This window comes from Temnothorax longispinosus, chromosome 1 (assembly GCF_030848805.1).
Source record: "Temnothorax longispinosus isolate EJ_2023e chromosome 1, Tlon_JGU_v1, whole genome shotgun sequence".
Lineage (NCBI taxonomy): Eukaryota > Metazoa > Arthropoda > Insecta > Hymenoptera > Formicidae > Temnothorax > Temnothorax longispinosus.
In genome coordinates this window covers 27,543,831-27,569,918 of record NC_092358.1, presented here as the reverse complement: position 1 = coordinate 27,569,918, position 26,088 = coordinate 27,543,831, and the positions used below count along the sequence as shown (strand labels likewise).

The window sequence follows — 26,088 nt, the reverse complement described above, 5'->3', positions numbered from 1 at the left end:
CAATTTTTTTAACTACGGCGTATATAAACGTCTTTCATAAATAAAGCTACTTTTCCAAGGCGTAATATATATGTCTTCCGTGTTTAAAACCTATGAAAATAGGTTTCCAATTTAAGGACGCGCAAGCATTTGCGAAATTTAAGTCGAGGTCGAATCTGATTATTTTGGTCAAGTTCGATTCGCGTAATCGATAATTTCGACTAACTTGAATGTTTGCTATTACCCTCAATATCATATATTATCAGTATTATCACAAATAAAATGATATTTTATCTATAAGGAAATAAATATCCTACAGACGTAAGAAAGGAACGATACAAAAAATATCGTATTATTTTATTTTATTCTATTTCGCTTATATTAAAATGTTCAATTATACTATACGATTAAAACATTTGAATCTACATTTGCGATATTGTTCGATAAAAAATTTCTTTTAATTAGCTTATTTTTTTTCTCTCGACAAAGACCGATGTTAACGACAAGTTAATGTAAATCTTTTAGAGCAGCGTGAGGTGGCCAAGATGCTGACTGCTCACCCTGAGATGCACGAGAAGCGGGACGGCCTCGGCGGCGGGCAATATGGGGCAGGCGGGGGTGGTGGTACTTCGATTGAGGAGAAACCTATTCCGGAACAACCACCCCCGCCTCCTGCACCACCGCAACGAGACCCGTCGGATCCCACTATTAGCGCTAAAAAGCTTCCAAAGAAACGAAAATTCGTTCCATCCGAGCTCGAAGAGATGGACACGACCAGCAACGTCACCAGCCACATCAACAACATGGTCCATATACGTGCGCCCGCTATGTCGCTTAGCGGCCAGCCGATTTTAGGACAACAATCCAGCTTACCAACTATCATCAGCCGGCAGTCGCCGCAACAGCAAGAGTCTGATTATCAAGTACGTTGATGAATGGTTCTAGCAGATATTTTAACGTTACTGTAACTCAGCAGTAATCTTGGCTGATATTTGAACGCTATATGAAAAAAATCGTAAATATTAAAGAAGATCAATAAATATATACAAATATATTTATATAGCGATCTAAACAGAATATTGGATTTGACAAAATCTTGATGTACATATATTTCTACGTCTTATTATAGTCTTTATACAGAATTATAAATATTGATACTTTTTATAAAGAGAAATCTAATTCTACACCGTAAAAAATAATTTAGATATTTTTTTACATGAAATATCTATGTAAACAAATTAATATATAATATATCATTTATGTACCATTATTATAATTTATCTTAAGTTACTTTTATTCGAAAGTATGCGTTATACGTGAACTTTTTTCTTATGTTTCAGGTACCCTCAGCTCATTCGGGAGTAGTGTTACCTCCTCAAAACACAGCGGTAGATTACTCTCTCCGCGAGGAACCTTCACGTTCTCGTCCTCGACTTGCTATTGATCTCAGTGAGTGGCGCGACCATAGAGTGTTAGCTTTAAGGGATTCATATTATTTCCCGGGTGTTATACGTAACGTTGTTCACGGTGAGATTTTAATTGAGTTCGACGGCGAGAGGAAGCTAGTGCGTTATAGTGACGTTTTGGGTACGAGACGGTACGACGTGATAGGCGATGCAAGCCCATCTCTGGGACAGGTGAAATTGGACACGAAGGTTTGCATCAGGTGTCCGACCGTGAACAGTCACGTGGACGCGACAAAAGTGTTTGTAAAAGGGACAGTGTGCAAGATATTAACGAAGCCTTATCGTTTTGTTGTGAAAATACCGCGGGAGGATAACGATCAGAGTGATAGTTATGTTGTGAAACGCGCGGACTTGCGGCTAGTACAGCCTCCATGGGCGGAGGAGTTGGAGGAGGGGCTGGAGGAATGCGATCCTACAAGAGTCGAGAACATTGGTAACAAATTATTTATATAATCAATAAGATCAATCATTTTTGTAGAAGATAGCGATATAGCGTGGTAACGTTTGCCTTTTTAAAATTTACCAGAACATGGATATCGCAATACCACGGAAGCTCCGACAGCAGTGCCAATTTTGCAGATCCATCATACTTCTCATCACACATCGCATATATCAAGTCATAGTGACACGAGTTATTATAGAACGACCGGTACCAGTCCTCTCATGACTTTAGGCACTCCTGCGCATTCTGCCACGGCGTTAAGTAATGGCAGTCGGCCGTATGACGATTTAGAAAGCGAGGATGACTTAGACAGAGAAGATATTACATTTCCCTCGGATGCAGGTTGGATATAGAATAAAATTTTCACTATCATGTATCATTATTAAAATATACCGGTTATATTGCTACATGCGTGCGCGTGAACGCGAAAGACAGAATATTTATCTGTATTTTAATGAGTAGATTATTAAAATGTTGTTCAATATTTCTCTGAAAATGTACTCCCTATATTGTAAGAAACGCTAAGGCTTTTAACGAGAGCAATTTAGTCAAAACAATAGTATAGTAATTCAGATATATTCAACTGACAGATGCAAAATTGTCAGGGAGCAGCAAAAGAAGCAGCATGCAGAGCCGAGGAAGTACCAGTAGCCTAGTTGAACAACGTAGTATAACGCCTCGTTCTCAGGCAGCCACACCCCGGTATTAATTTTATCAAATATAGTAGCCATTCCATAAGATAAACCGATTAATGCATATAATAGCGAAACTCTTAATTAATAATTGTACAAGAGTCTATACTTTTTGTTAAACAGATCTCAGGCGGCAACGCCACATAGGTATAAAAAGGGTGACATAGTGGTTACACCAAGTGGAATACGAAAAAAATACAATGGGAAACAATGGCGTCGACTTTGTAGTAAGAAGGACTGTAATAAGGAAAGCCAGCGAAGAGGATACTGTTCTCGTCATCTTAGCTTAAAAGGATCTGGTCTTAGAGGTCCGACGAACACATTTCCTGGGTATGAACATTCGCTTAGACGTTTGTTGATTGTTTATTCTTATTTTTATTATTTGAATTTCCGTTCTTTAAAGGACACAATGTTACGAATTATTTATTCAGTTACTTTGAAATTTGTGTTTGTTTTTATTTCTGTCATAATTATTACTTAATGCACATTATTAACACATGTATTAACACACGTATTAATACACGTATTAATACACGTTATTAATAATATATTTTTTAATTAAAATTCTTTTTTAATATTATATGCAAAGTGGCACGACTAGGAATGAAAATCAGCTTTTTCATTTGATAAACGATTGTTTTACCACTAAACTATCCGATGTCTGGATGATCGCTTGATACATGTGACGTAAATTTTTTTTATTATGATTATTTTTATTTTGTTTACAGTGGTAAAATGGATGGCGAAGAAACATCAAGAGATTCCGATACCTCGCCAAATTACGTTGACAGAAGAATAGCGGGTAGATTCGATCAAGACGAAACTGAAGCTGCTAATATGCTTGGTATATTCTTTATATATTCAATAAATTAATAAGGATTTTTTCTTAAGATTATAACTTTATTATAGATCATTTTGAATAAAAATAAATTATGATATATATTACATCTAACTGTCGATAATCTGTTTATACAGAATTTATTTTTTGATATTCGATATTCTAAAGTTTTTATATAGTATTAATTATGAATTAAACGCGTTCCATTATTGCAGTGTCTTTGGGGAGCTCTAGATCGGCTACGCCAGCCTTTTCGTCACCGACGGGCCAGTCTTCTATATCTCCATGTATAAACCAGTCACCGGTGCCGCCTTTGGGACTCAATCAGAACAATGTATTTATGCCTATCTCGAGTCCCGCTCACCATGCGACTCCGTTGATCTCTCCTGGCGCAAAATGGAAGCACTCACCTACGCAATCGAGCTTTTTAGTTCAGTATCCGCAGCAAGTGATAAAGCCTGAGCCGAATCGAGTAGACAGAAATCGACCGATCCCGATAACTGGTGCTATCCCCGCCAGTTTAGGGACAAGTGTGATAAGAAGCTCTCCGGTGAGCCGCAGCATGCAACCCGGACAGAATCCGACTTTGTCGTGGTCGGAGCAGAGTCCGCCATCGACGAGACATCCCTCGGTCGTGACGTCGATCGCTCAGCAACAGCAAAACGTAATCTTGCAACACGCGCTAACGTCGAGCAACGATTTTCCCAATCAGACCGAGATGACCGAACAGAATTTGCAGTTGATAAAACCGCCGGTCTCGCCACACATGTCTCTGTCTGCTATCCCAGTTCCGCAGAATCTTACGCTCGTACACAAATCGCTGGAGCAACCAGTCGACTATGCGCAGTCGCCGCAGACCCAGGGTCCGCCGATCTATGTGATGCAGCATGAAAAAAAGTATCTCGTGATAAAGAACAGCATGGACATGTCGGCGCCGGCGGGCGTGCACATAAGCAATCAGGACGACAAATATCGGCAGAGTCTGATCAACCACCATCCGGGCCAATTGCCGATATCCACATTGCATCAAGTTCAGTGTCAACCACCCCAATCACCCGCGGTTTCATCCGTCCACATTGATAAACTGTCTGTTTTGCAACCTGTAAGTTGACACGGCAAATAATGAATATTAGTTAAATTAGCAATTTATAGTTAGATATATTAACAATAGCGTAACACTGGGATATGCATAGATAAGTTAATCACGTCTTACTTGCTTGTCATTAGGTGAGTAAAGTAAACACGCATACGACCGTACATATGGATATGCAGAGGAATCAGCCGCCGCCTACGAGTGCCGTAATGACATCCACCACAGAGGCATCCAATCCGTCTACTCCGACAAGCGTCTTCCAGCACGTAATTGTTCAGCCAGGACATTTGGTGCAAATTCCAAAAACTCAATCTTCTAGAGAAGAGACTGCAAAAAACAACGGTATCCTCTGTAAGTTTTATATTGCAATACGAATGCATTATTACATAGCATAGACAACCCTTATCTAATTCGTATCCCCAATTGAAATCTTTCCTCGTGTCTTTAATAATTGATTTTTGTAAACCGTTTTAAGCGTAATTTAAAAGTTCAAACATTATAGCATTCCACTTTTCTTTTTATCCCATCTCGCAATTGTTTGCAACGACGATCTCAATGTCATAATATGTCGAATTGATGATACAAGCAAATTTGACTAAACGGTAAGGCTTTCACAGATGGCAGCCACGAAGTTCCTCCTGCATACCAGCCCCATCCCCCATCATTACTGAACAATGCAGCGCGCAGCTGGAAAAAAGGTTTGAGTTCTGACTGCCAACTGAAATGTATCAAGCCTATGGAATTGCTGTAGGTTGCAGTTTGTCAATGGTACATTACGCAAGGACATTTGTTTGTTATATTCAAGTGTTGCAAGCACAGATGCTTAATTATGTTTTAAATGTTTACGTTGTCGTAGCTTTCTTTTTGTTTCTTTCATTTCTTCAGGTCTTCACGCATTTATTTTGTGTACTCTAGTGTAATAACGTATTCCTTACGTTATCATATCAATATTAGAAAAAGTATCTCATTCTTTTAAATTGAGAAAATTATATACTATTTTGCACATATATATTATTCACATTTGTCGCAGATATTGTGTTTAACATAAGATATTTTTAATTTCGCAATTATTTCCCATGTACCATTGCCAATCTTGCAGCAGACGCAATTAATTAACAAACTTTATCCTCATCTCTTAACTTTTCGTTTCAATTAACATATACAAATAAGCATTTATCTACAAGAACTTTAATGCTGGGGAAGGCTATTTACTAGCTTTGGATTATTCGAAAAGTTTACGCAGATTTTTTAAGATGCAAAGACATTTTTATGTATAAATAATATTTTTATTCAATACATATTATTTTATTTTGCATTTTTTTACTTTCTCATACGATTGAAGATCTTATTTCAACAAGTTATACTATAAAATAAATTGTTCTAATGATGTCTATTGATAATCAGCACGAACTTTTCGTACAAACCAATATTTACTTTACTCTTGAATCACGACTATTTATTAGACATATTTGCGTTACAATTGCTATACAAATGCTGTATATTAATGAATATTCTTCAAAATAGTAACGTTAGCTTCTGGTTACTTATTACTGATATTTCGATAGTTTTTAATTCTAACTTTACTTCAATCAATTCTTTTCATTAATCCACTAATCCATTGTTCCTTTTGGATATATAGCAGCGAAAACGTCTATATAAAGTTCATAACATTACTTTATCGGCTGCTATTCCCACATCATTACTAACCACACTCATTGCAACTAACCCACTAACTTCATTGCAGCTTTTTCCTGGCAGACGGCAGTTTTGGAACAATCAGAGGTGAGCCCTCCTCCTTCTGCTCTGAGTCCACCCTTGAGTGCACCTCCAATTCCAATAAGTATGAGCACACCTGCTGAAGATGGCCCTGGTACTGGTTCAGATCCCATAACACCTGCCGAAGAAGAGGATGATGACGTTTTTGAAGCAGAACCGACCCCACCCGCAGAAGTGGAAGCTAACGCTAATAAAAGACGCAGTCAATCGCTCAGTTCTTTGCAACCGCAGACTCCACTGAAAGTAAGTTTGATGTATATTACATGTGTGTTTTTTTAACTATTGGCATTAAGTATAATTAAACGAGTTAAATTATTAATATTAATAATAAAAATATAATACTGCTGCGAGATAATATTAATATTAATAATGACCGAGTTGTATTTAATGCTATTAATATATTAAGAATATAATATTTTTATTGAGTATACATTTTTATTAACTATTTGCAGGCTAAAGACAGAATACGTCGACCCATGAACGCATTTATGATTTTTTCAAAACGGCACCGCGCCGTTGTGCATCAACGTCATCCGAATCAAGATAATCGGACAGTATCCAAGATACTGGGAGAGTGGTGGTATGCTTTGGGACCAGAGGAGAAACAAAAGTATCATGAGCTTGCCTCGGAAGTGAAAGAAGCGCATTTTAAGGCGCATCCAGACTGGAAGTGGTGCAGTAAGGACAGACGGAAGTCGTCGACGACCAGCTTTAAAGGAAGCGAGACGGGAAGGGCAAAGTTGAACAGTACGGGAGAAGAAACGGATCCTATGCAAGGTTCTTCGTCGGAGGATCAATTAGCGATTACGTCTGCCGATGAAGTATCTACTCCAATTACTACCACATATAATGAGACTTCCACTAATATTGAGGTAAGAAATTTCCCGATAATATAAATGTAAAGCAAGTTACAAGCAAGTAAAATAAGTAGCGTTTAAAAGAGTACGTCTTGTAAAAAACTTCTTTCTGTTTACCTTGAACGTTTGTTAAGAAAAGCTATTTGGCTCACTGACAAAATTGTCGACAGATGATGAACCAGTCGCATACGCAACATCGGATTTCGGAGATTCCTTTGCAAATCGAAAACGCGGAGATCGACATCAAGCAGGACGACGACGCAAATGGATCAGATGATGATCAAATGGTTATCTGCGAAGATCCTCAGCCGGAAATAGATCTGAAGTGCAAAGATAAATTGACAGACAGTGATAACGACGCGCAAGACGAAGACGCGGAGAAGAAGTACAATCAGTCGCAGTTCTCGGCGATGACCGGTCAAAAGAGGGAAGTGCTCAATGTTAAACAGGAAATAACGTGCAGGCCTAAACCAATAAAAGGTACTTCTGAAACACAAACAATTGTAACGTAACGTTTGCACAACACGTTACATAAATGTCGTTTTAACAATATGAATCTTGATGTTTATTTAGCACGGATACCTTCAACAGGTATAGAATCTACAACAAAATATCACCATACTTCCATGGATAAAGGCAGTACTGTATCAGTTTTGTCGAGTACGTATCCTTATCACAGTCCTGTCAATCCAACAGGAGTGTCAGGGTTCCAGCCTACCGGTGGCGCTTTCATAACTATGCCGATATCGCCGAAAGTTATTAAGCCGGAACCGGTAAAGGGCGAGCAGCAGTATAGCACGCAGTACAGCGTGAACAATCTTGTGAGCATCCACACTGAGAACGGACGGAATATGCCTAAGTTTACAGCAGCTCCGGTATTACACACTGTAAGTATTAGACGGGTGGACGCTTTAGCATACATTTCTTGCGATTCGTTTAGAGAAATCGCAAATATCGCACGATATCGCACATGTATCCGGATCATTAAGAGTAGCTATCATTCGTGCCGACAAGCCATACGTTTCCCGATGACGGTATCGGAGTTACCTCATCACGGTCGTCCGCTTAAGAAAGTAGTGCACACGTTACTTTCGATAGTTTTTGAATAAACGATTTTTAGACGGACTTAGAGATTAAGTAACAGGTTTAACGATACTAACAGATTGGATCGAAACCTATGATGGCGCTGTTGAAACAACAGCAGCCGTTGCAGTCTTTAGGCACTACTCTTCGCCCCCTTACTTCAACTGTCCCTTATCAACCACCGCTCACTCTAACATTGCTCGATAACGATTTGGTGGCTGTTTCCAAACCGCAGCAGGGATCGCAGTACCTTAACCCGACGCCGCCGCACTCCAGGATGTACGGTGGTTTCCAGATACCCATCAGTGGTGAGTGTACAGAGATTGTTCCTGTTGCTTCGCTTGTCTCAAGCATATATCGTAATGTAACGTAACGTAACATAACGTAAATAACGTACCTGCGATCCGCATACAGACGCCAGTAGCCGCAACAATTCGATATCCGTGCAGAGTTTGGTTTCGAATAATAAGATGGAAATCCAAAGCGTGATTGTGAGCAAACCTTATTCGGCAGCGTTACCGACGATCTCCACTACGTCGAGTTACCGGGGGATTGGCCATTCCATTGCTCGCCTTGCGGAATCCGAGAATAGTGACAATCAGTTAGCTACGAATCACACTCAGTTTTACGGTAATCTTTTTGCGAATGTATTAGTATTTACACATCGCAATACGCGTAACGCTCTTATTTACCTTCTGTTTTTTCTTTCTATTACAGTCAGTAATATAAAAACAGAAGATAGAAAGGGTACTGTAAATATCGCTCTTCCCGCAACAAATGAGATACATAAGCAACCATCGACGCCTCACACGCCGCATACACCTCAGAGTAATCACGGAAACGGTGATCTGCCGTCAAATAAATCATACACATTCGATGAAGGCCAAGGCAATGACATAGGGCCGAGTAAGGGTCCGTTCATGCTTGCTCCAACTCCGGCACAGCTTGGTCGAGCGCCATTGCAAAGGAGACAATCAATGGGTACAATAATACATAATTACAGTTTGTTATTTCGACATTTATGCAAGAGAAATAAATATATTACTGGTACATTGAATATTTCAAAACTATATTGAAGGAGATTATTATTTATTGCAATTTCCAAATTTTTATTGTCATTTTATTGTAATTTTTAAATTTTTAACGTGTGAACCTCTCTTTACAATTAAATCTTAAATTAATATTTTGTTGAGACAAAATCCATTTAAGAAATTATCTAAAAAAACAATTTTGTTGTTTATCTTCTTGCAAATTGTAAAAGCTTTGTATTTTTGATTGTTAATTATACAAATGCTGTCGGTGCTCGGATACTTTCTGAGGAAAAGTATCTACTTTAAATGGATCAAAAATTATAGTTCAAAACATATACGGTAGTTTTCATATCTTTACGTATTTCTATGAACTTTGATGAATCAATTTGATACTAAACTGTTTTTTCTTTTCTCTTTCCTTCCTTCACGGTTCCTCTTCTATTCCTTTTATTCAATAGCAATGCCTCCCGCATCAACTGCAGGAGACCATGGGCCAATGGCAACACCTCAACATTGTGATAATCGACCACAAACAAATACATCTCAAACGACAGAGCAAACGCAACAACAAAATTTAACAGAATCTCATACTTCTCCTTCTCCCTCTACCAAGAAGGGCTCCTTCTTTAAGAAAAATGTGGAGGATGGTATGGACAGGTACTATCAAAATATTTTAAATCTCTTTATCACATTATAATGTTGTTGCGTTAAAGAGAGTTTGTAAATATATCAAATTAAACTTGATAATGCATTGAAAACGCACTGGTCGAATAATTGCAGAGTTCTCGAACAAGTGAACTTTCAAGAAAAATTCTCGTCGTTGCCGGAATTCAAACCGGAGGATATACAAAGCCCGAGTGCAATTAGTATAAACACCCCGGGGTCATCTAGCCACAGCAGTTCAGCTTCTATATTACATCCGCAAACACCTATGCAGATGCCAGGTTATCGAAAGAAATCCGCCCAAGGACCTCATAGGCCCACAAGTAAATAATAATCTATACATAGTTTTAACTAGGCTTGGGTGTAATTGGATTCGCGATATTATGTATTTTTTTTCTAATAGTGAATGAGGATGAGATCGACTCGGATACACCGATATCAGCCACTCCAAAGTCTACGTCGAGTGTTAAGCTGACAGGCACCACGTTCTTCGGCCCGGATTTCAACGTCGATGCTTATAGAACCAACAACGATCTAATGGATGTCGATCCCAGCTCTCCGCGTACGCCGAAAACCCCTGGGAGCAGTGCCGGGAATACCGTGCTGGGAATCGGTAGAAATGACAACGAGCGCGGTCACAGGAAGATACTGGAGCAACGGAGACAATTGGTCATGCAGTTGTTTCAGGAGCACGGTTACTTCCCGTCTGCGCAAGCGACTACCACGTTCCAACTTAAGCATGTGGATATATTTCCTACCAAGACTAGCTTGCAACTGAAGATCCGAGAGGTGAGGCAAAAATTGAAAGCCAATTCGACACCGAGCGCTAACAGCCTCGTTAGTCCATTGCCCGTCTCCGAATCGTCTCCCGTTGTAACTGGTAAGTACAAGTACAAAAGGATTTCAGTCTGTCTTGTGCGATCTTTCTCAATTATTATGAATTGATCTGTATTATAAATAATTTCTCTAAATTTTCTATAGGTTCAACTGCTCCTCCAACATCGATGGGAGCTCCACATTCACTGCCTGTAAGCAGTAGTGGTAGCTAGCACCCACGTGCCAACTGTGATACTATGCATCCCCTTACTCCGCAACACGAATACATCATTATCCTTTGAAGAGCGAGGTGTTTACTAGAAAGGTCGTTAGTGCACACTCTCTTTGGAATTTGTAAAGTACTGCGAAAGGCTTTAGTGCAATTTTAAATTACGATAAAGTCTGGTGCGGATGACTTTAGCGGGCATACTGAGACGTGTCGATATATAAATGTCAATAATGACCGATTTTGTATATAATAATGAGCTATTATCTGTTTGGAGATATCAGCTACTCTCTTGGAGTGTGTGTTCTGATCTTTATGATCGATCGTCGTTGAACAATTTAAAGAAAGGATAAAAATTGCGAATATTCAATAGTTAAGTCGCGATACTTAGCGACAGTTTATGTTTTTACATGTAAATCTGATATTATATATGATTATGAATCAAATTGTACTATACTACATAGTAACACATGACGGACAATGTAAGCATAGTTGTACGTTGAAACGTACCACGAGATGAACTTTCTTCTTTGAAACAAAAAAGACAATATTACACTGCACTATAGATCCAAAAATATCGAAAAGGAAAATTATTATGACAAAAAATATGACATTATTTTATAATATTACATTTTAAAATTCGCATTTTGCTGTGCATTCTTAATTGTAATTGATATTTGTACATCAACACGTCCTGCGTGATTCATGAAAGGCCTAAGCCATTGTTAAATATTGTTGAAAATATGAAAATGAAATTCATAGAGAAAAAGAGGGACAAACAGAAAATGGAGAGAGAGAAAATCGTAATTGGAAACATTATAAAACATAGAATTAACAGAACATTATGAAATGAAATCAGAGTTTATATATATATATAAATATATACTTTAGTTATACTTTATATATATATATATATATATCATACATAGGTCGAAAAAAAAAACTATAGAATGAAAACTGCGATAAACTGCACAAAAATGTATGTAATACACTCATCAGAAATGTTTATTTCGCATGTAAATAATACGGAATAATCTTGAGGTAAAGAATATCTGAAGAGTTGAAATGTCTGCAATTCTTTATCTAAAGAGTTGTAAGAGTACCGTATTCTTGATTTATAGATTACGATACCAGAGGTAAAAATCGTGCCATTGTGCGGCGACAAAGTGAAGGGAATATGCATGCGCTATAATTCCCATACTAGTGGAAGAATAATTGTTAGATAATTCCTGATATATAGATAATATGTAATATGTTTCTCTGACATTATTGAAAGTACTTATTCTACTGTTTTTAGAGCTTTGCTAAGATTCAATGCAATAATCTATATTTTATACGTATTTTAAAAACGGTCTACCTTTTTTCATTTAATTTTTTTTTTGTTTATTTTATATATTTTTTTCTTTTTCTGACCTTAGATTTAAGCGTTTTTATGCAGGTCGCAATTTTTTTTCTTTTTTTTTTTTGGCCGTGACAAATGCACATTTTATTATTATCTTTATTGCATGTATCAAGTACTTAATATGTACTACATAGATGAAGAGGCAAGAACAAAATCCAATCGTTGTTGGTATTCAAATACCGATATCGATTTTTAATTGTCGGCAATTACCGTATATCATTAGTATAACAGTAGCAACGTATTAAAAGTAAAATCGCGTACCCTTTTATCAAAGTCTAAACGTATATGTTGTATACAATGAATTTGTACAATATGTTGAATAGGATCAGTGTTGTTATATATCGTGTATTTTAATAAGTTTATTCTTTATTATACAAGAGAAAAGATACAATGTATCGCATCTGTTTTAACATCCTCTTTTACTGATCCAACGTTCTTCCCCTTTTTACGTTGTTAAAGCTCTCAGAATTATCGCATCGAATTTTAGCAAAGATTGTTGAATTTGGCTGTAAAATAGATTATGTAATTAGTGATATGTTTATAAAAAAAAGCGCACCTCGACAGGTTGAAGTCTCGCGCCACGGCACGTATATCGTAGTTAGGATATGAGACAGTGTCTATTCTACATATTTTGTAAATAGGAAAAACAATATACTAATTGAAATATATATATATAAATACATATATATATATATATATATTTAAAGGAGATGGTAGAGTACATGGTATTGTAATATGTAGAATTATAATTATGAAGAAAAGTGCAGAGGCAGGATTAAGTTTAGGATAATTGCAGATTATGGGCCTTCATCTGTAGTGGACTTTTGTGCTCGGGACGGTCCTCCCACCCTTCTCCAAAGTTAATCCTTTCCTAAAGCGTTAGGATACTATTGTTTGTATATAATATAATTATATCATCATCCTATTGTCTCTTGATTTATTATCTTTTATCGAATGTTAAGCGCACTAGTGGCAAATAATAATGTAGGGAGAGGGAAACTTAAAGCCTGGATTGATCCTGTAATGCCTTCGTATCGCTGACTATTACTTAATTAATGTATCTACTCTCTGTCGATGAGAACTCAGTTTCAGACTTATATTGCAAGCCATTTTAATACGTTTTAAAACGATTTTTATGGTTGCGTTTCATGCAAGCAATCAAAATTCGAAGGGTAATCGTGTAAAATTGTGAGAATATTCTAGAGTTGCATACGTACGTTTATGTCGCGTGTCGTGAAGTATGCAAGCTCGTTTTTATTTAATTCGGCTAAATTCTAATAAAATACCTCTCGTACGATATGAGATTCGTAGGATTTTTTTAAAAAGATATTTTATTATAAAATATTTTAGATACGAATGCTCAAGTCTTACTATATATTTATGCTGCATGCCCACAAGATCTATTCTGTACAGAATCTAATGAATTTATTTGTCAAATATATTTGTGTCTTTACGGCTTTACGGTGTTCAGCAATAACGGGAAAAAAGTCGTCTATTAAGAAATTGTTTATATATTAAGCGCCACCTCCTTTTTTTAATCTCTACGCGCACTTTTCATTACGTCTTTTTAAAAACATGTTCCAGAGATACATTTTTAGATCTAGATGAGACAGGATCTTAACAGGGTTTGAATATCTCTCACATTCTAGCCCATCTCTCAAAGAATTAATACAAAAAAATAAATACTATATATATTTTGTACTTGCGTAAACTAGCGAACTACTTTCCAGTATTTATAAGATTCTTGAAAACTTCTTTGATATATATGTGTATATATAAATATATACATATAATTAAGTATATATGTATTTTATTATATCTATATATATACATATATACATATCTGTACACATATTATATGTATGTATACATATAGATTATACATATATACATATATGTATGTATCTATGTATGTATATATACGTATCTTCTTCCCCCCTCCCCTTATTTCGTATGGTGATGAAATACGTTCCGTGATTTAGCAGCCATGAATGTGACTGTGATCTAGGAAAACAGAAGTAAAGTAAAAAAGTGGCGGCTACTCTACTGACTATTTCTTCACCACTAGACTTTCTTCCTGTGTGTGTTTCCTTCCTCTTTGTATCTCTTCTTCCTCAATGTATAAACGGATATGCACTAAATCGAGCGCTTCTTCACACCACTCTTATCATTATTATTATTATTTTTTATTATTTGCGTTAAATATATTTTTACTGTGCTTAGCCGCTACGGGATTTACCATAATATCCAATTATTCTATTATTTCTTGTTTAATTTTGAAATATTTTTAAAACTGTTATGTAATTATATATATTATCAGTCAAGATTAATGTTATGAAAATATACGAAGCATACAAAAGTAAATACCATATATAGAAGTCGTGGACAATGACTCTATATGTATCCATGCAGTAAAAAACACTTCACGTTGAACATTGATACATTGTACGATGTACGTGCGTCGTGCATATGCGTGGGGATAATATGAATAAATACAATTATAAATATAAATATATAAATATGCAGTCGCATATGTGTATGACATCATGGCATATATTATATGTAGGAGAGACGATTATATATATTTGGCTGAGGCATTAAAATCTGCACCAATCCAACGAGACAGACAAGTCCGCTTTGTACCCTGAGACGTGATCGACTAATTACGCACCCCTGATGATCCATTTCAGTGTCGCCAAGCAATATCTTCGGAGCGTGTTCTCGAGTGTGAATTGTATCAGCGTCCTTGCGCGCGTACTCCGTGGAATTACTCCGTTAAAAGAGAAAGAAGAAGGAAGCGATATATACGCGTGTATATTTTTCTTAGTCGTATCTAATCGGCACGAGGTGTAGAGGGTATATCAGGTACGGAGGGAAATTCTTCCGGAGAGAGAGACAGAGAGAGAGAGAAAGAGAAATCATCTCTTTTTACACTTGCGTACTACCGTAACGATGTTCGTTTGCCGATTTTACCATTGTGCCTGTAATTAATATCTCGGGACTCACGAGTCGTCGTTTCCAACGTGTTACGAACTGAATGCGAGCCGAGCGCGTTTTGCGGATGAATGAGCCGATGGAGATTGGCAGATTTTAACACTGACGCCGTTAAAACGAGTACCAGTTGTTGGACCAAATTGCCGGGTACACAAATACGCATACACACACATACACGGCCGTTTCGAAATGCGTTTACTTTTTCTAAGGAGCGACTGAGGGATGAGAGCAAGAACGTGAGATGAGAAAGGAATTATTCGTACGGCATTCTTGTGGCATTTTACGTTACCGGAATCCCCTTTTCCCTTCCCCGATCACGCAAAACCCAAACGACTGTTTCCGTCTGTAATTGTACATACTTTGACGTAAAATTAAGTGTGCGCGCTCGTTTTTTTCCCCTTCGGTTCACGCGAGTTTGCTAGGTTTGTGATCTTCGATGAAAGTTTGGAAATGTTTGACACGCGGGCCCGACGCCGTCGTTTTCTATTGAAAGATAACATCCGACCTCGGCGCGTCCCACGGCGATCGCTCCGGTCGATCGTACAAATGTCACACCGTCGGTCTTCTCCACCGAAACATTTCCATATCTCGCATCCTGCAATTTCATCGAAGTTAAGTTACTCTGCTCAGTAAATAAATCGTAGTGCTATATGATCGCGGATAATAATTATTAGTAATAATAATAAAGTGGAATTAGAATTCTAACGTTATTTCGGCGAGGCACGTTGCTGCGAACGATTGATGATTTACTCATGTATGTGAAGTGTATTATATGAAAATTTACTCTCGTAACAATGTAAAATCTATATTTTATTATAAGGTGGAAAGAGCAGTATGTGGTGGATTATCTTATGCCTGGCCAAAGTATTATTACACCGACGTTAGCATACGCAATAATCAGTTTTACGAATGGAGATCGGCATGCGCTTTACTTCCGGTTAAAATATAATCGTCGCGGAGAGACCGTAGCTTGTTGGCGAAGCGCCGTAAAAAAAAAAGGGTTTCTTTTTTTCTTCTTCTTTTCACGACGTATATACACTGAAGTGCATTGTTCTGGGGGAGACATTTTAATGGCCTCTTGTGTGTATATTAGTATTAACGACACTGATAACTGTAAAAATAAAAAGAAAGAAAAAGGAAGGATTCTTAGCACATTACAGAGATATTTACGAGTTTTCAGGAAGCAGATAAATATGGAATATTATATACGAAAAATATTCTTCATCAAATGTATATTACAAAATCATATATATTATATACCGATGTCTGATTATAAAAATATTGAACAAGTGTTATCAAATAAAATGTTGTAATCTGTGTTGACAATCGCCGATTGTTCTAAGCTTGACACGAACGTCGAACGGATACATGCCTTCTTGAGTAATAAAGGTAATAAATCACGATATTTGGGGATGTGTCACGTTTCCAAAAATGATTTTTGTCTCTGTTGTACATATGTAAAACCGGCCAGAGGAAATCTTTTCTCGTGAGCCAAGAAATTCTCAACTTCTTAACTTACGAGACAAGGAAAAAGGTATATTGTTGTGAAATATGTTGTCGGTATTGAGAAGCCGAAATCGTGTATATATATTTTCTTAAATATCTATTACAACACACAGCTCCGCGCGATCCGATTAGATAGATGGAATATTTAAAAAAATGCAATTTAAAAATGCAATAAATAAAATCTATAGTTCACTTGCTTCATTGCCATGTTCACGTAATCATTTGCTACTTCGATATGTTTTCCTTTTGCTTTTTCTGTTTCTTCGTTTCGATCTCGTCGATCGGCGCAGCTTTCACGAACGGAATCTCACTTTCGTATTCGGAAGGCATGTAATCCGACAGAACTTTTGGCACCTTGATGCCAGTTTCCGTTTGATGTACTTCCAAAATTGCGCAAATTACGCGCGTCACGGCGCACATCGTCGCGTTCAGCATGTGAACGTAGTCCGTCGTGGTGTTCATTTTCTTCGTTTGACCGTATCTGCAGATTAAACGAATTTCACAAGACTTTTACGGTAAGTTTAAATACAAAAGCAATATTTCATTCAATCTAATCCACTGACCTGACTAGCAATCTTCTTGCTTGATAATCCAAGCAATTGCTACACGATACGAGCTCGCGGAATGCACCCGATCCAGGGAACCAGGCTTCCAAGTCCAACTTCTTGGAAGCTGCATGATTCAATGCACCGGATACAATATTAACTATACGATAAGGAATGTCTAAGGCCTGATAAAATTCTTCCGCGTTGGAAATCATTTCTTCCATCATCTCCCAGGATTTGTTATCGTGCGGCGAGGTAAGACAGAATTGTTCTACCTACAAATAAGACAATTTTATTAAACACATACATTAAATTTACTGTTTTATTTAATGAGTGATTAACTTTTATTTGATATGTTGCGTGGCTCGTTGGAACTCGTTCTCATTCAAATTTTTAAATTTGTAAGCTGTACAAGCTAAGGGGTAAGAAGCTCTGACCGAAATCTTGATCTTCCTAGTTAAGGGTTGTGAATGTGGCTGGCAATTATATCACACGAAATCGCTGCGAATGTTCAAAGAGGACGACCGAATCTTTAGAATCAAGCCAAGGATTGTGAAGCCAACGTTGATCAATAATTCTCACTTAACTCCACATACCTTTTCAAACTGATGCACCCTAAAGATACCCCTAGTATCTCGTCCATGAGAGCCAACTTCTTGTCTAAAGCAAGTAGAGATTCCAGCATATTTTATCGGTAAAGCGTTTTCGGCTATCCATTCGCCCCTATGGAAAGCTGCTATTGGTTGCTCGGAAGTAGCAATGAGATATTTCTCCTCCATTTCTTTGTCCTCGTTACGTTCGGTACCTTTACCAATCACCTGATACAATAAAACATGGTAATTGTAATTAAATTAATATTTTGTGTTAACTTTCTTGAGACGTTACTTCTTATATGTACCTTGTACAATTCCTCATCGAATTGAGAAAGTTGCGCCACTTCTTGCATCGCGTCTTTTCGCATAATAAATGGAGTGTACAGAGGCTTGTAGCTTTTTTTAAGTAACTTCCTCAATGCTAATTGTATTAGGGCTTGTTGAAGAAACACCGCTGGTCCAGTGAGGAAATAGCCGCGTCCACCGGAGACACTTGTTCCACGTTCTCCGTCCATTCCGTCGATCATGTGAATCAGGTCTACATGAGAGTACTTTTTTCTCTCGGTGCAGTCTCCCACTGTTCTCTCCACCTAAGGCAATGAATATTAGATAAATATCAGACATTAAAAACAATAGTATCTCGCTTAAATCCCGCAAGAGGCATCAATTGAACGTACCTTGTTCTCTTCTTCGTCGTTGCTGACGGGCACAGATTCGTGCAAATGATTCCCCACCTCCCGGAGTGCGTTATTCCTCTCTGACTCGGTAGTCTTCAGATTCTCATCGTTCTTTTGTATGGCATCGTCGATGAGGGTACGTATTCGTTTGATCTGCGTCACGGTCAAAGCTTTCAGGCTCTCGGAGCTCAAGTTGTCCAGGTCGTCGGTGATGGCTTGAGGCACGATGTCGACGTCGCCGAGCGGCTCCTTCCTCTTCATCTTCTCGCCGATCACCTTGCTGCACAGGTTCTTCAGCTTGTTGAAATTGTCGGCACGATGACGCAATTGCCGCCAGTGCTGGTCCTTCTCGATCACGGTATCCACTAGCTGCACATCCTTGAAACGCCTCTTCTGGTTCTCCCGGATCTTTTCCGGGTCGAAACCCTTGTCCTTACGGAAGAAATCCAAGTCGAGCACCATAGTTTCTAGTTTACGCTCGGCCTCGCGGAGGACGTATACTGTGCCGCATACACGTGGCACCTCAACCAGCTGCGAAAAGACAGATAAGTTTAGTATCCCTGACAACGATATTACATACGCATTCTCTCTTTAGGATATTTATTTAACTTTGATATATGTATGTGCTTTTACCTATTCGAGTGACAGCAACTGTCAAAGTGTTAAGTACTGTCAAACCAGTAGCGGCTGTCACAAGTTATCACAACCTCGTCTGACCTGACGAAATAATCAGAGGTTATGAGGTTATTATGATGAGGAGGTTAAAACCATAGACATGATACGAATGTAGACGGAATAACTTCCATGCCAAATGGAGATCCTCGAGAACGGATATATGAGAACAGTCCTCCATTTTGTGACAAATCGGAAGTAGGGAATAGTGCGTTTTTAAAATAAGTTTTAAATAAGAGTTGCATATATATTCATATATTTCGTCATTATTAATAGAACATAATGGACACGGAACAAATTGATTTCGGGACAACCGGCGTCGTAATTCGTTCAATTAGTAAGCAAAACCCGTATCAACTCTATTTTATATTCCTTGTAATATAACATATATTTAATCACGCGTAAATTCGGCATTCGTACATTGACGATCTATTAGAACGCATATTTCGCAAGACTATTATTCGACTGAAGATGTTTTGCATGAATATACGACCAAGTGATTACATTATTAAACGATATTGCAAATATTGTAGATATCAAACCACAAATCTACAATATCAATACTTGTATCTATATATTTAACTCATATCATCAGGATCAGAAAGGAAAAAATGACTGCTGTATAAAGCAAGTGTATAGCATTTATTGTTAAAATGAGAAAAATGCATAAACGCGAAAGTAAAAACGGGACGTGTAGTTAACACCGCGGGCGCGGCGCTTTTGGCGCGCAAAGTTGCCCGCGCGGGAACGAAGCCTCCGCCATATTGATGACGTATGACCTTCTCCTTCCATTTCCAGAAGGCGGCTGACACGGAACGGATCGTCTCCGGAACGAGTGGCGTCGCGGCTCATTTAATTGGTACGTACAACAGATATTAACCTTGCGTGCGTTATATTAACTACAGCATCTATCGCGTAGTATAGATTTAGAGCTCGGGTATTGATATTTCTTGAAAATACGTATTCCGCGGTACTTGTACGACCGAAGGCGCGTCGCGCGTGCAATCGCGAAAGTGACGACCGTACTTTCGAGTGTCGCGAATATCGCGGATATTTGCCAAAAATATTAATACGCTATTCGCTAGAATGCAGAATAACAACCGTGATAACAGGCGAGTTTATAATATTTAATTTTCGAAGTTCGGAAAGTTCGTGATCGCAAAGTTGAGAGTAGGACGACGCGTAGCGACGCCGCGCGCCGCGGCGCTTTCGGCGCGAGTTGACCGCGCGCGAGAGACGAAGCGCCTCCGCTATATTAATTTATACGTTCTGCTTTTCCAGAATGCGACGAATACGAGAAGGAGATGGATCCGCTCCGAACGAGTGGCACGACTTACTTAATTGGCAAGTATGTAACATGCATTAACTTTGCATTTCATATTCATAGCAATCAATAGCTATCGCGAAGTATAGATTCAGCACTCGGAAATTAATATGATAATCCGTTCGAACGCGTGTTTCGCGAAAACCTTTTGTCCGTCCTATTGTATATAAGATCTATTGCGCGAATCAATCTAGTGACGTCGTGTGTCGCGTCACTCTTTTAGCACCCGAAAAATCTTTTACGCCATCTTACACAGATATACATTTCGTTGCATTTTTATTTGAAATATCGCTGCGATATTAAACGGTAGGCCGTGACGTCATGCGCCGCTCCGCGCCGCCGGCGCGGCGGATCGATACGGTGACGGTGACGTAGTAGGCAGTGTAGGCACCTGCGCAGTCCGTATCAACCAGTACTAGCGGCGCGACCATTGAACTCGAAAGCTCCGTACCTCGAAGATCGGCGCGTTTTCGACGTTGTTTCTGGCGATGAGCGGACTTGTCACTTGTTTCCGTCAACGCTCGGAGTAGTGTTACCTGCGTGAGTGACTCAGTTATCATTCTTCCGAGGAATTTCGCACAGGTAGGAAGTGTTTGTGCTCCGCGCGCGCTCGTCACCGACGTCACCGTGCTTCGTGCTGTTTTCGGAACGCGCTCGTTTCGGTGATTGGCATTCCTGCTTCCTCGTTTCGAGGGCCGCGGGAATAATCGCTACGCGATCGAGTACCGCGCGCCGTGTGCCGTGTGCCGTATGTGTAAAACAATTTATGAGTGTATGAGGTGTTTATCGGAATGAACGTGTCGCGCGAATCGCTCACTCGAGACGTCGAGGCGGAGGTATGTATGAACGACTTGCTTTGCAGTTTCGCGCTGTGATATTCGCGAGTGATAGTCGCTCCTCCCGCCATGTCTGGATTCGCGAAGTGCGTGGCATTCATTTATCTCGTGTCGTGCTTTGAACGCTGACGTGCCGGACGTGTCGTGTGATTTAGCTCCGATTCTCTCCGTAGGGAAAAAGGGCTGAGTGATATTGATCGTGTCAAGTGATTCCGGTGATTCGATCGGTGATAACGGAACGCCGCGATACATCGCCCGTTCGTGAATGCTTCACAATCTCGGATTCTCGTATATCTCGCGTCGCGTAAGATTAGCGGCCGGCAGTCATGCGTCTTCGTTGTGCATATTAATAATGTAGTTATACTTTCGCGAGATTTACGAGTTTGATACCGTACGTACTGTGCATGAGTGCGATATTTAATTTCAACAGCGTATCTCTGATTAACGAAGTGCGTGTCTTTATTAACCGTCCGCTCGACTTGCGTAGTATCGCGGTGATGAACGAGGAACGACGCGGAGCACGCGGCGTCGCGACTCCTTCAAATTTGCATGAAAAATTCATGTTACCCGATTTTATATTACAGAGTAAAGTACTTCCTTCCCACGGGTACGACCTTGGCGAGGTGGGAAGGCTCAGTACCCAGTACGAGGATTTTACCCAAGCAAAACTCTTGTTCTGCTTGTATAAAAATTCAAAGACGGGGAAGCTAACGTACCCTCGTTCGCCGATTTAATTGAATGAACGAACCGCAGCCGGTTCGTCGCGCGTTTGCATCGGGAGTGCCGCTCATAAGTAATCGGATTAAAGGACTTTTTTAAACGGGAGTGCCGTACAATATCGCGCGAGAAAGACTTTTAACAGAACGTAGTCCGCGCGCGCGTGTAGTTTATCATCCGCGAGTGTCCTGTGCGGTGAGACGAGGAAGCCTAAGTGTCCTGAGAGGAGGAGGAGGCCTGGGAGAGGCATCGGGCACCGACGGAGCAACCTTGGGGTGAGTATCATCTCTTATATCTGCGTAAAATTAATAGTTCTTTTTTATTTATTCGACGTGTTTTATCTCGATAAATTAAAAATAATTAGAGAAACAGGTTATCTAAAATTTTACTCTTGTAAAGATCGTTTTCGGTGAACACAGATACGTGTGTTGCTAAATATTTTATTGAAAGACAAATTAGTTGCGCGTAAAAATTATATCTTGAAATGTTGATCATTTTGAACGCTTTTTTAATTTGAATCTTATGTTTGTATGTTACAGTATCACCGTAGCTACGTGGCTGAACAACTCCGCCCGTTGCACATCGGCGTGGTGAGTCAGAATTTTTTTTATTGAGGTAACAAATCTACGATTAGTCAGATATAGGAGCCATTGTATCTGGGAACATATCGACGTACGACAATAACGTACTCTAAAAATATTACATCTCGTAGATTTGTTGTCTTAAAATGGATGGGTTAAAATTAATTACGGAAAAATATTTAATCTTGGTGTCAGTTTTTTATTGATTTATTGTGCACGTGTGCTTGAGGAAATACTCGCACACTTCGCACGCACGGAGCTCGCAAAGAACTCATTATCGTTCATCAAACTATGTTGACGGTCTGCCGCGTTCTGTAGGTATAAATAATAGCTTTTGAATAAAATTTTTAAGTACATAAGAAATTAAATTTTCCAAATTTTGTTACATATATTAATTCTCTACTTTGAGTAATAAATATTTTAGAAATACAAGAGACAAAAAGTAAAATAATCTTCTGACAATTAAAGTAATGATTTTTGTAATATAAATATTTTATTTAGATTCCTTTAAAGAATTATTTTTGGCACTATTTTTCTCAAACAAAAGAGATAAGGAATAAGATATCATGTTAGATAGATGTTATAAAAAAAATATCTGTAGATAGGGAAAAATCATGACGTAGTTAGGATGTGTTTCATTCATACCCTTTATTTGTTCCTTTCCACATGTTTAGCCAAGATTAAATATTATATAAATCGATGCAAGGAAGCAACAAATAGATATATTTAGAATATCGGTATGCATAAAGAAAAGCGTAGAATATGCATAAATATAAATACATATGTATAAAAAGGACAAGAAATATGTTGGTCTTATTATGCAAGTTATTTTATAAAAAACATGATAATTGTTTTTAATTAATTAACTAAAATTTATTTCAATGAAGCATTGATTTTACCCTAATTTTTTGTAACCTATCCATCTATTTTTGATTGAGAACGTGGCTTTATACCGGTCAAGTAATATGTGACGTGAGATTCTAAATATTTTGTCGAGAAACGCTAAACTTTTTAAATTTTAGAATTTATTATTTTAGAATTGATCGTATAATACAATTATGTATTCAATTTTGCATGCAGTAATATATATGAATAAATTAAAAATAATTTTGGTATAAAATGAAAAATATAACGAGATATATTTATATCAATATAAAAGTTTATAAAGATTTGCATATATTATTTATAACAACGCGATTATTTATTAATTATAATTGTAGGAAAAGTTTCTTTTTCTTGGATCTCACGTCATTTATTTCATTTATTTTAAATAGCATTAGTATTAAGTTTTCGGACACTGAGATATAATACATTGTTTAACGGCAATGTCATGGGTACCCTTGGATCAATTTTTACCGAAGTTTCCTCGCACGATTCCACTTCGTATTTGCTCAAGATCATAAGCAGTGCTAACTTTATTTGTAAAAGCCCGAAGCGTTGACCTACATATAACAGAACATATAACAGTATAATATTCTATATTATTTTAACGAAGAAGAACTAAAGAAATGTATATTACTATCTTAATATATAAAGAGCTATATTAAAATTGATTTTCTTACCTATACATTCATGTGAGCCTCCTCCAAATGGTAAATAGACGCCTGACGGTCTCTCACGTTTGTTCCTTTTCTTAAATCGCTCTGGATCGAATATATCGGGATTGGGGAAATATTCCGAATCATAGTGTAGGCCAAGTATCGAGATGTAAACCGGTATATCCTCCTCAATTACAAGATCGTACTCCGGCACTTTATAATTTTTCATAGCTATGCAATTTAGGAACCCCAATGGCGGGTACATTCTCAAAGTTTCTGATACCACCATATCGAGATACGGTAATGACGTTTGTATCTAGTAATAATAAATAATGCATAAAAATAATTTTTTATTTAAATTAGAATTGCACAGTCAAATTTTAAGGTTTTCTCTTAATTTTTAGTTCACTTTCTCTGACTTAAAATATATTGTCTTTGCATTATAAATTATAAATATGTATAAAATTATATTTAAAAATATATATATTACTAAAAATAATTTATAAAAATAAAATAAAAAATTTACGAGATAAAAATTTTTGTATATATTTTTTAGAAAATCAAAAGCGAGGCGTCGTTTAGCGGCTTTTTAGAGTAGACTGCGATTATATGTATTGTATTTTAATATAATATTTATGATAATAGATTACTATTTATTCCTAATAAATAACAAAAAAATTGTTTTAGGGAAATAATTGTGTAAAACAGTCTAGGGAGCTGTTATCGTTCATTCGAAGTAAGTTAAAAATTATATACGCTCATCCGAAATGGCAAACCAAATAAACCATTTCCAAATTTTTGTGCAACAACGTAAAACTAAATTAGAATAATTGATGAACTGTTAAGATCAATAGAAAAAAAACGATAAATAGAATAGAAACGTTAATAATTGTAATGTTTAAATCTATGCTAATTAAAAAATTATCTTTTGCAAAAAAAGAGAAGTGCTTTAAGTCTAATACACCATTTTTACAGAGCAAGATCCACACAAAAGTATACAAAATTATGGTAAAAAAGAACTCAATTCCCTGCTCCTCTTTGTATGTTTCGAGCAAAAATTCCAAGCGCAACCTCATCCGGATAATGTTTCTTTTATGGGGTACACAAATATGCGCCCGGGCGCATGGGCTCGACTCAGGAATATAATGAGAATACATTGGCCAGGTGGGAGCCGTGGGCCTCTGAATTAGACTCCAGCCCGCCCACGTCCACTTTTAACCCTCGTGAGACCCCGAGGCTCACGGTTGGTTGCGGCACGCGTATAATTGGGCATAAACTCGTCCGATCTGATTATTTCAATCTTGCGGTCTTAATGGGGCCCGAGGGCGCCAAAACAATTTAGATAAGGCCCATTGGAGCGGGCGCAACAGATGCCGTGCGATCCCAAAACGGCGGTTCGTGGCCTTTCTAGGGCCGATCGATCGACTGTTTACATCGTTCCAGCTTTCGTAATTAAGCGAGTCCGCGATATGACACGTTGATAAATTAGAAGCGCCAGAGTCGTTACTCCCGTAGAGCATTTTTAACCGCGGCGGATAAAAATAGTATAACATTAAATAAATATCTATTCTTCAATGCTATAATTATATGTCTTTCTAAGACAAAATAAAAGGCTTATTATCCATTCATTATTTCTAAAAATGGCATGCATGTTTATTCGATACTCGAATCTATCCAAGTATTGTTATTTCTTTTCCGCGATCTCTTGTTGCGCTTACTTTGCGAGCAGCTGTTATCGTAT

At 37.9% G+C, this 26,088-nt stretch overlaps 2 protein-coding genes and 1 long non-coding RNA gene across 10 annotated transcripts in view; 1 reads left to right on the top strand and 2 right to left on the bottom strand.

Annotated features, from left to right (window-relative positions):
• The window catches only part of Cic (Putative transcription factor capicua), a 51,724-nt gene extending 34,961 nt beyond the window's left edge, over window positions 1-16,763 (top strand). For 4 of the 8 annotated variants that reach the window (XM_071794286.1, XM_071794294.1, XM_071794310.1 and 1 more), the window contains 20 exons: window positions 505-902; window positions 1,320-1,878; window positions 1,972-2,229; window positions 2,478-2,589; window positions 2,703-2,909; window positions 3,308-3,423; window positions 3,633-4,519; window positions 4,645-4,861; window positions 5,128-5,208; window positions 6,255-6,529; window positions 6,739-7,158; window positions 7,314-7,623; window positions 7,717-8,030; window positions 8,306-8,534; window positions 8,641-8,856; window positions 8,944-9,207; window positions 9,716-9,914; window positions 10,038-10,243; window positions 10,324-10,800; window positions 10,902-16,763. In XM_071794286.1, the coding sequence (XP_071650387.1) occupies window positions 525-902; window positions 1,320-1,878; window positions 1,972-2,229; window positions 2,478-2,589; window positions 2,703-2,909; window positions 3,308-3,423; window positions 3,633-4,519; window positions 4,645-4,861; window positions 5,128-5,208; window positions 6,255-6,529; window positions 6,739-7,158; window positions 7,314-7,623; window positions 7,717-8,030; window positions 8,306-8,534; window positions 8,641-8,856; window positions 8,944-9,207; window positions 9,716-9,914; window positions 10,038-10,243; window positions 10,324-10,800; window positions 10,902-10,969 (5,793 nt within the window). In that variant the 5' untranslated portion in view covers window positions 505-524 and the 3' untranslated portion in view covers window positions 10,970-16,763. The remainder of the gene's footprint in view (window positions 1-504; window positions 903-1,319; window positions 1,879-1,971; window positions 2,230-2,477; window positions 2,590-2,702; window positions 2,910-3,307; window positions 3,424-3,632; window positions 4,520-4,644; window positions 4,862-5,127; window positions 5,209-6,254; window positions 6,530-6,738; window positions 7,159-7,313; window positions 7,624-7,716; window positions 8,031-8,305; window positions 8,535-8,640; window positions 8,857-8,943; window positions 9,208-9,715; window positions 9,915-10,037; window positions 10,244-10,323; window positions 10,801-10,901) is intronic. The other 4 variants (XM_071794328.1, XM_071794318.1, XM_071794346.1 and 1 more) reach the window with 4 other exon arrangements.
• Window positions 16,764-16,921: 158 nt separating this feature from the next.
• Serrs (Seryl-tRNA synthetase) lies at window positions 16,922-19,465 on the bottom strand. Its single transcript, XM_071794358.1, has 6 exons — window positions 19,313-19,465; window positions 18,680-19,210; window positions 18,308-18,592; window positions 18,006-18,227; window positions 17,428-17,684; window positions 16,922-17,345 (listed from the first exon to the last, which is right to left on the bottom strand). The coding sequence occupies exons 2-6, from the start codon at window positions 19,139-19,141 to the stop codon at window positions 17,090-17,092; spliced, it is 1,482 nt and encodes a 493-aa protein (XP_071650459.1). The 5' UTR covers window positions 19,142-19,210; window positions 19,313-19,465; the 3' UTR covers window positions 16,922-17,089.
• A 3,973-nt stretch (window positions 19,466-23,438) lies between these two features.
• LOC139810889 (uncharacterized) lies at window positions 23,439-25,202 on the bottom strand. The gene is made up of 2 exons (XR_011731510.1): window positions 24,372-25,202; window positions 23,439-24,251 (listed from the first exon to the last, which is right to left on the bottom strand). It is a non-coding gene; the product is annotated as an uncharacterized lncRNA (long non-coding RNA).
• Between the last annotated feature and the right edge of the window lie 886 nt (window positions 25,203-26,088).

Bases quoted from the DNA above. Each gene is read 5' to 3' on its own strand.
- Serrs (XM_071794358.1), bottom strand. From the start codon at position 19,141: ATGGTGCTCGACTTGGATTTCTTCCGTAAGGACAAGGGTTTCGACCCG. The intron at 18,228-18,307 runs GTACATATAAGA...TTATTGTATCAG, and splicing joins TCGATGAGGAATTGTACAAG to GTGATTGGTAAAGGTACCGA. The intron at 17,346-17,427 runs GTCAGTGGATTA...TTTAATCTGCAG, and splicing joins GCAAGAAGATTGCTAGTCAG to ATACGGTCAAACGAAGAAAA.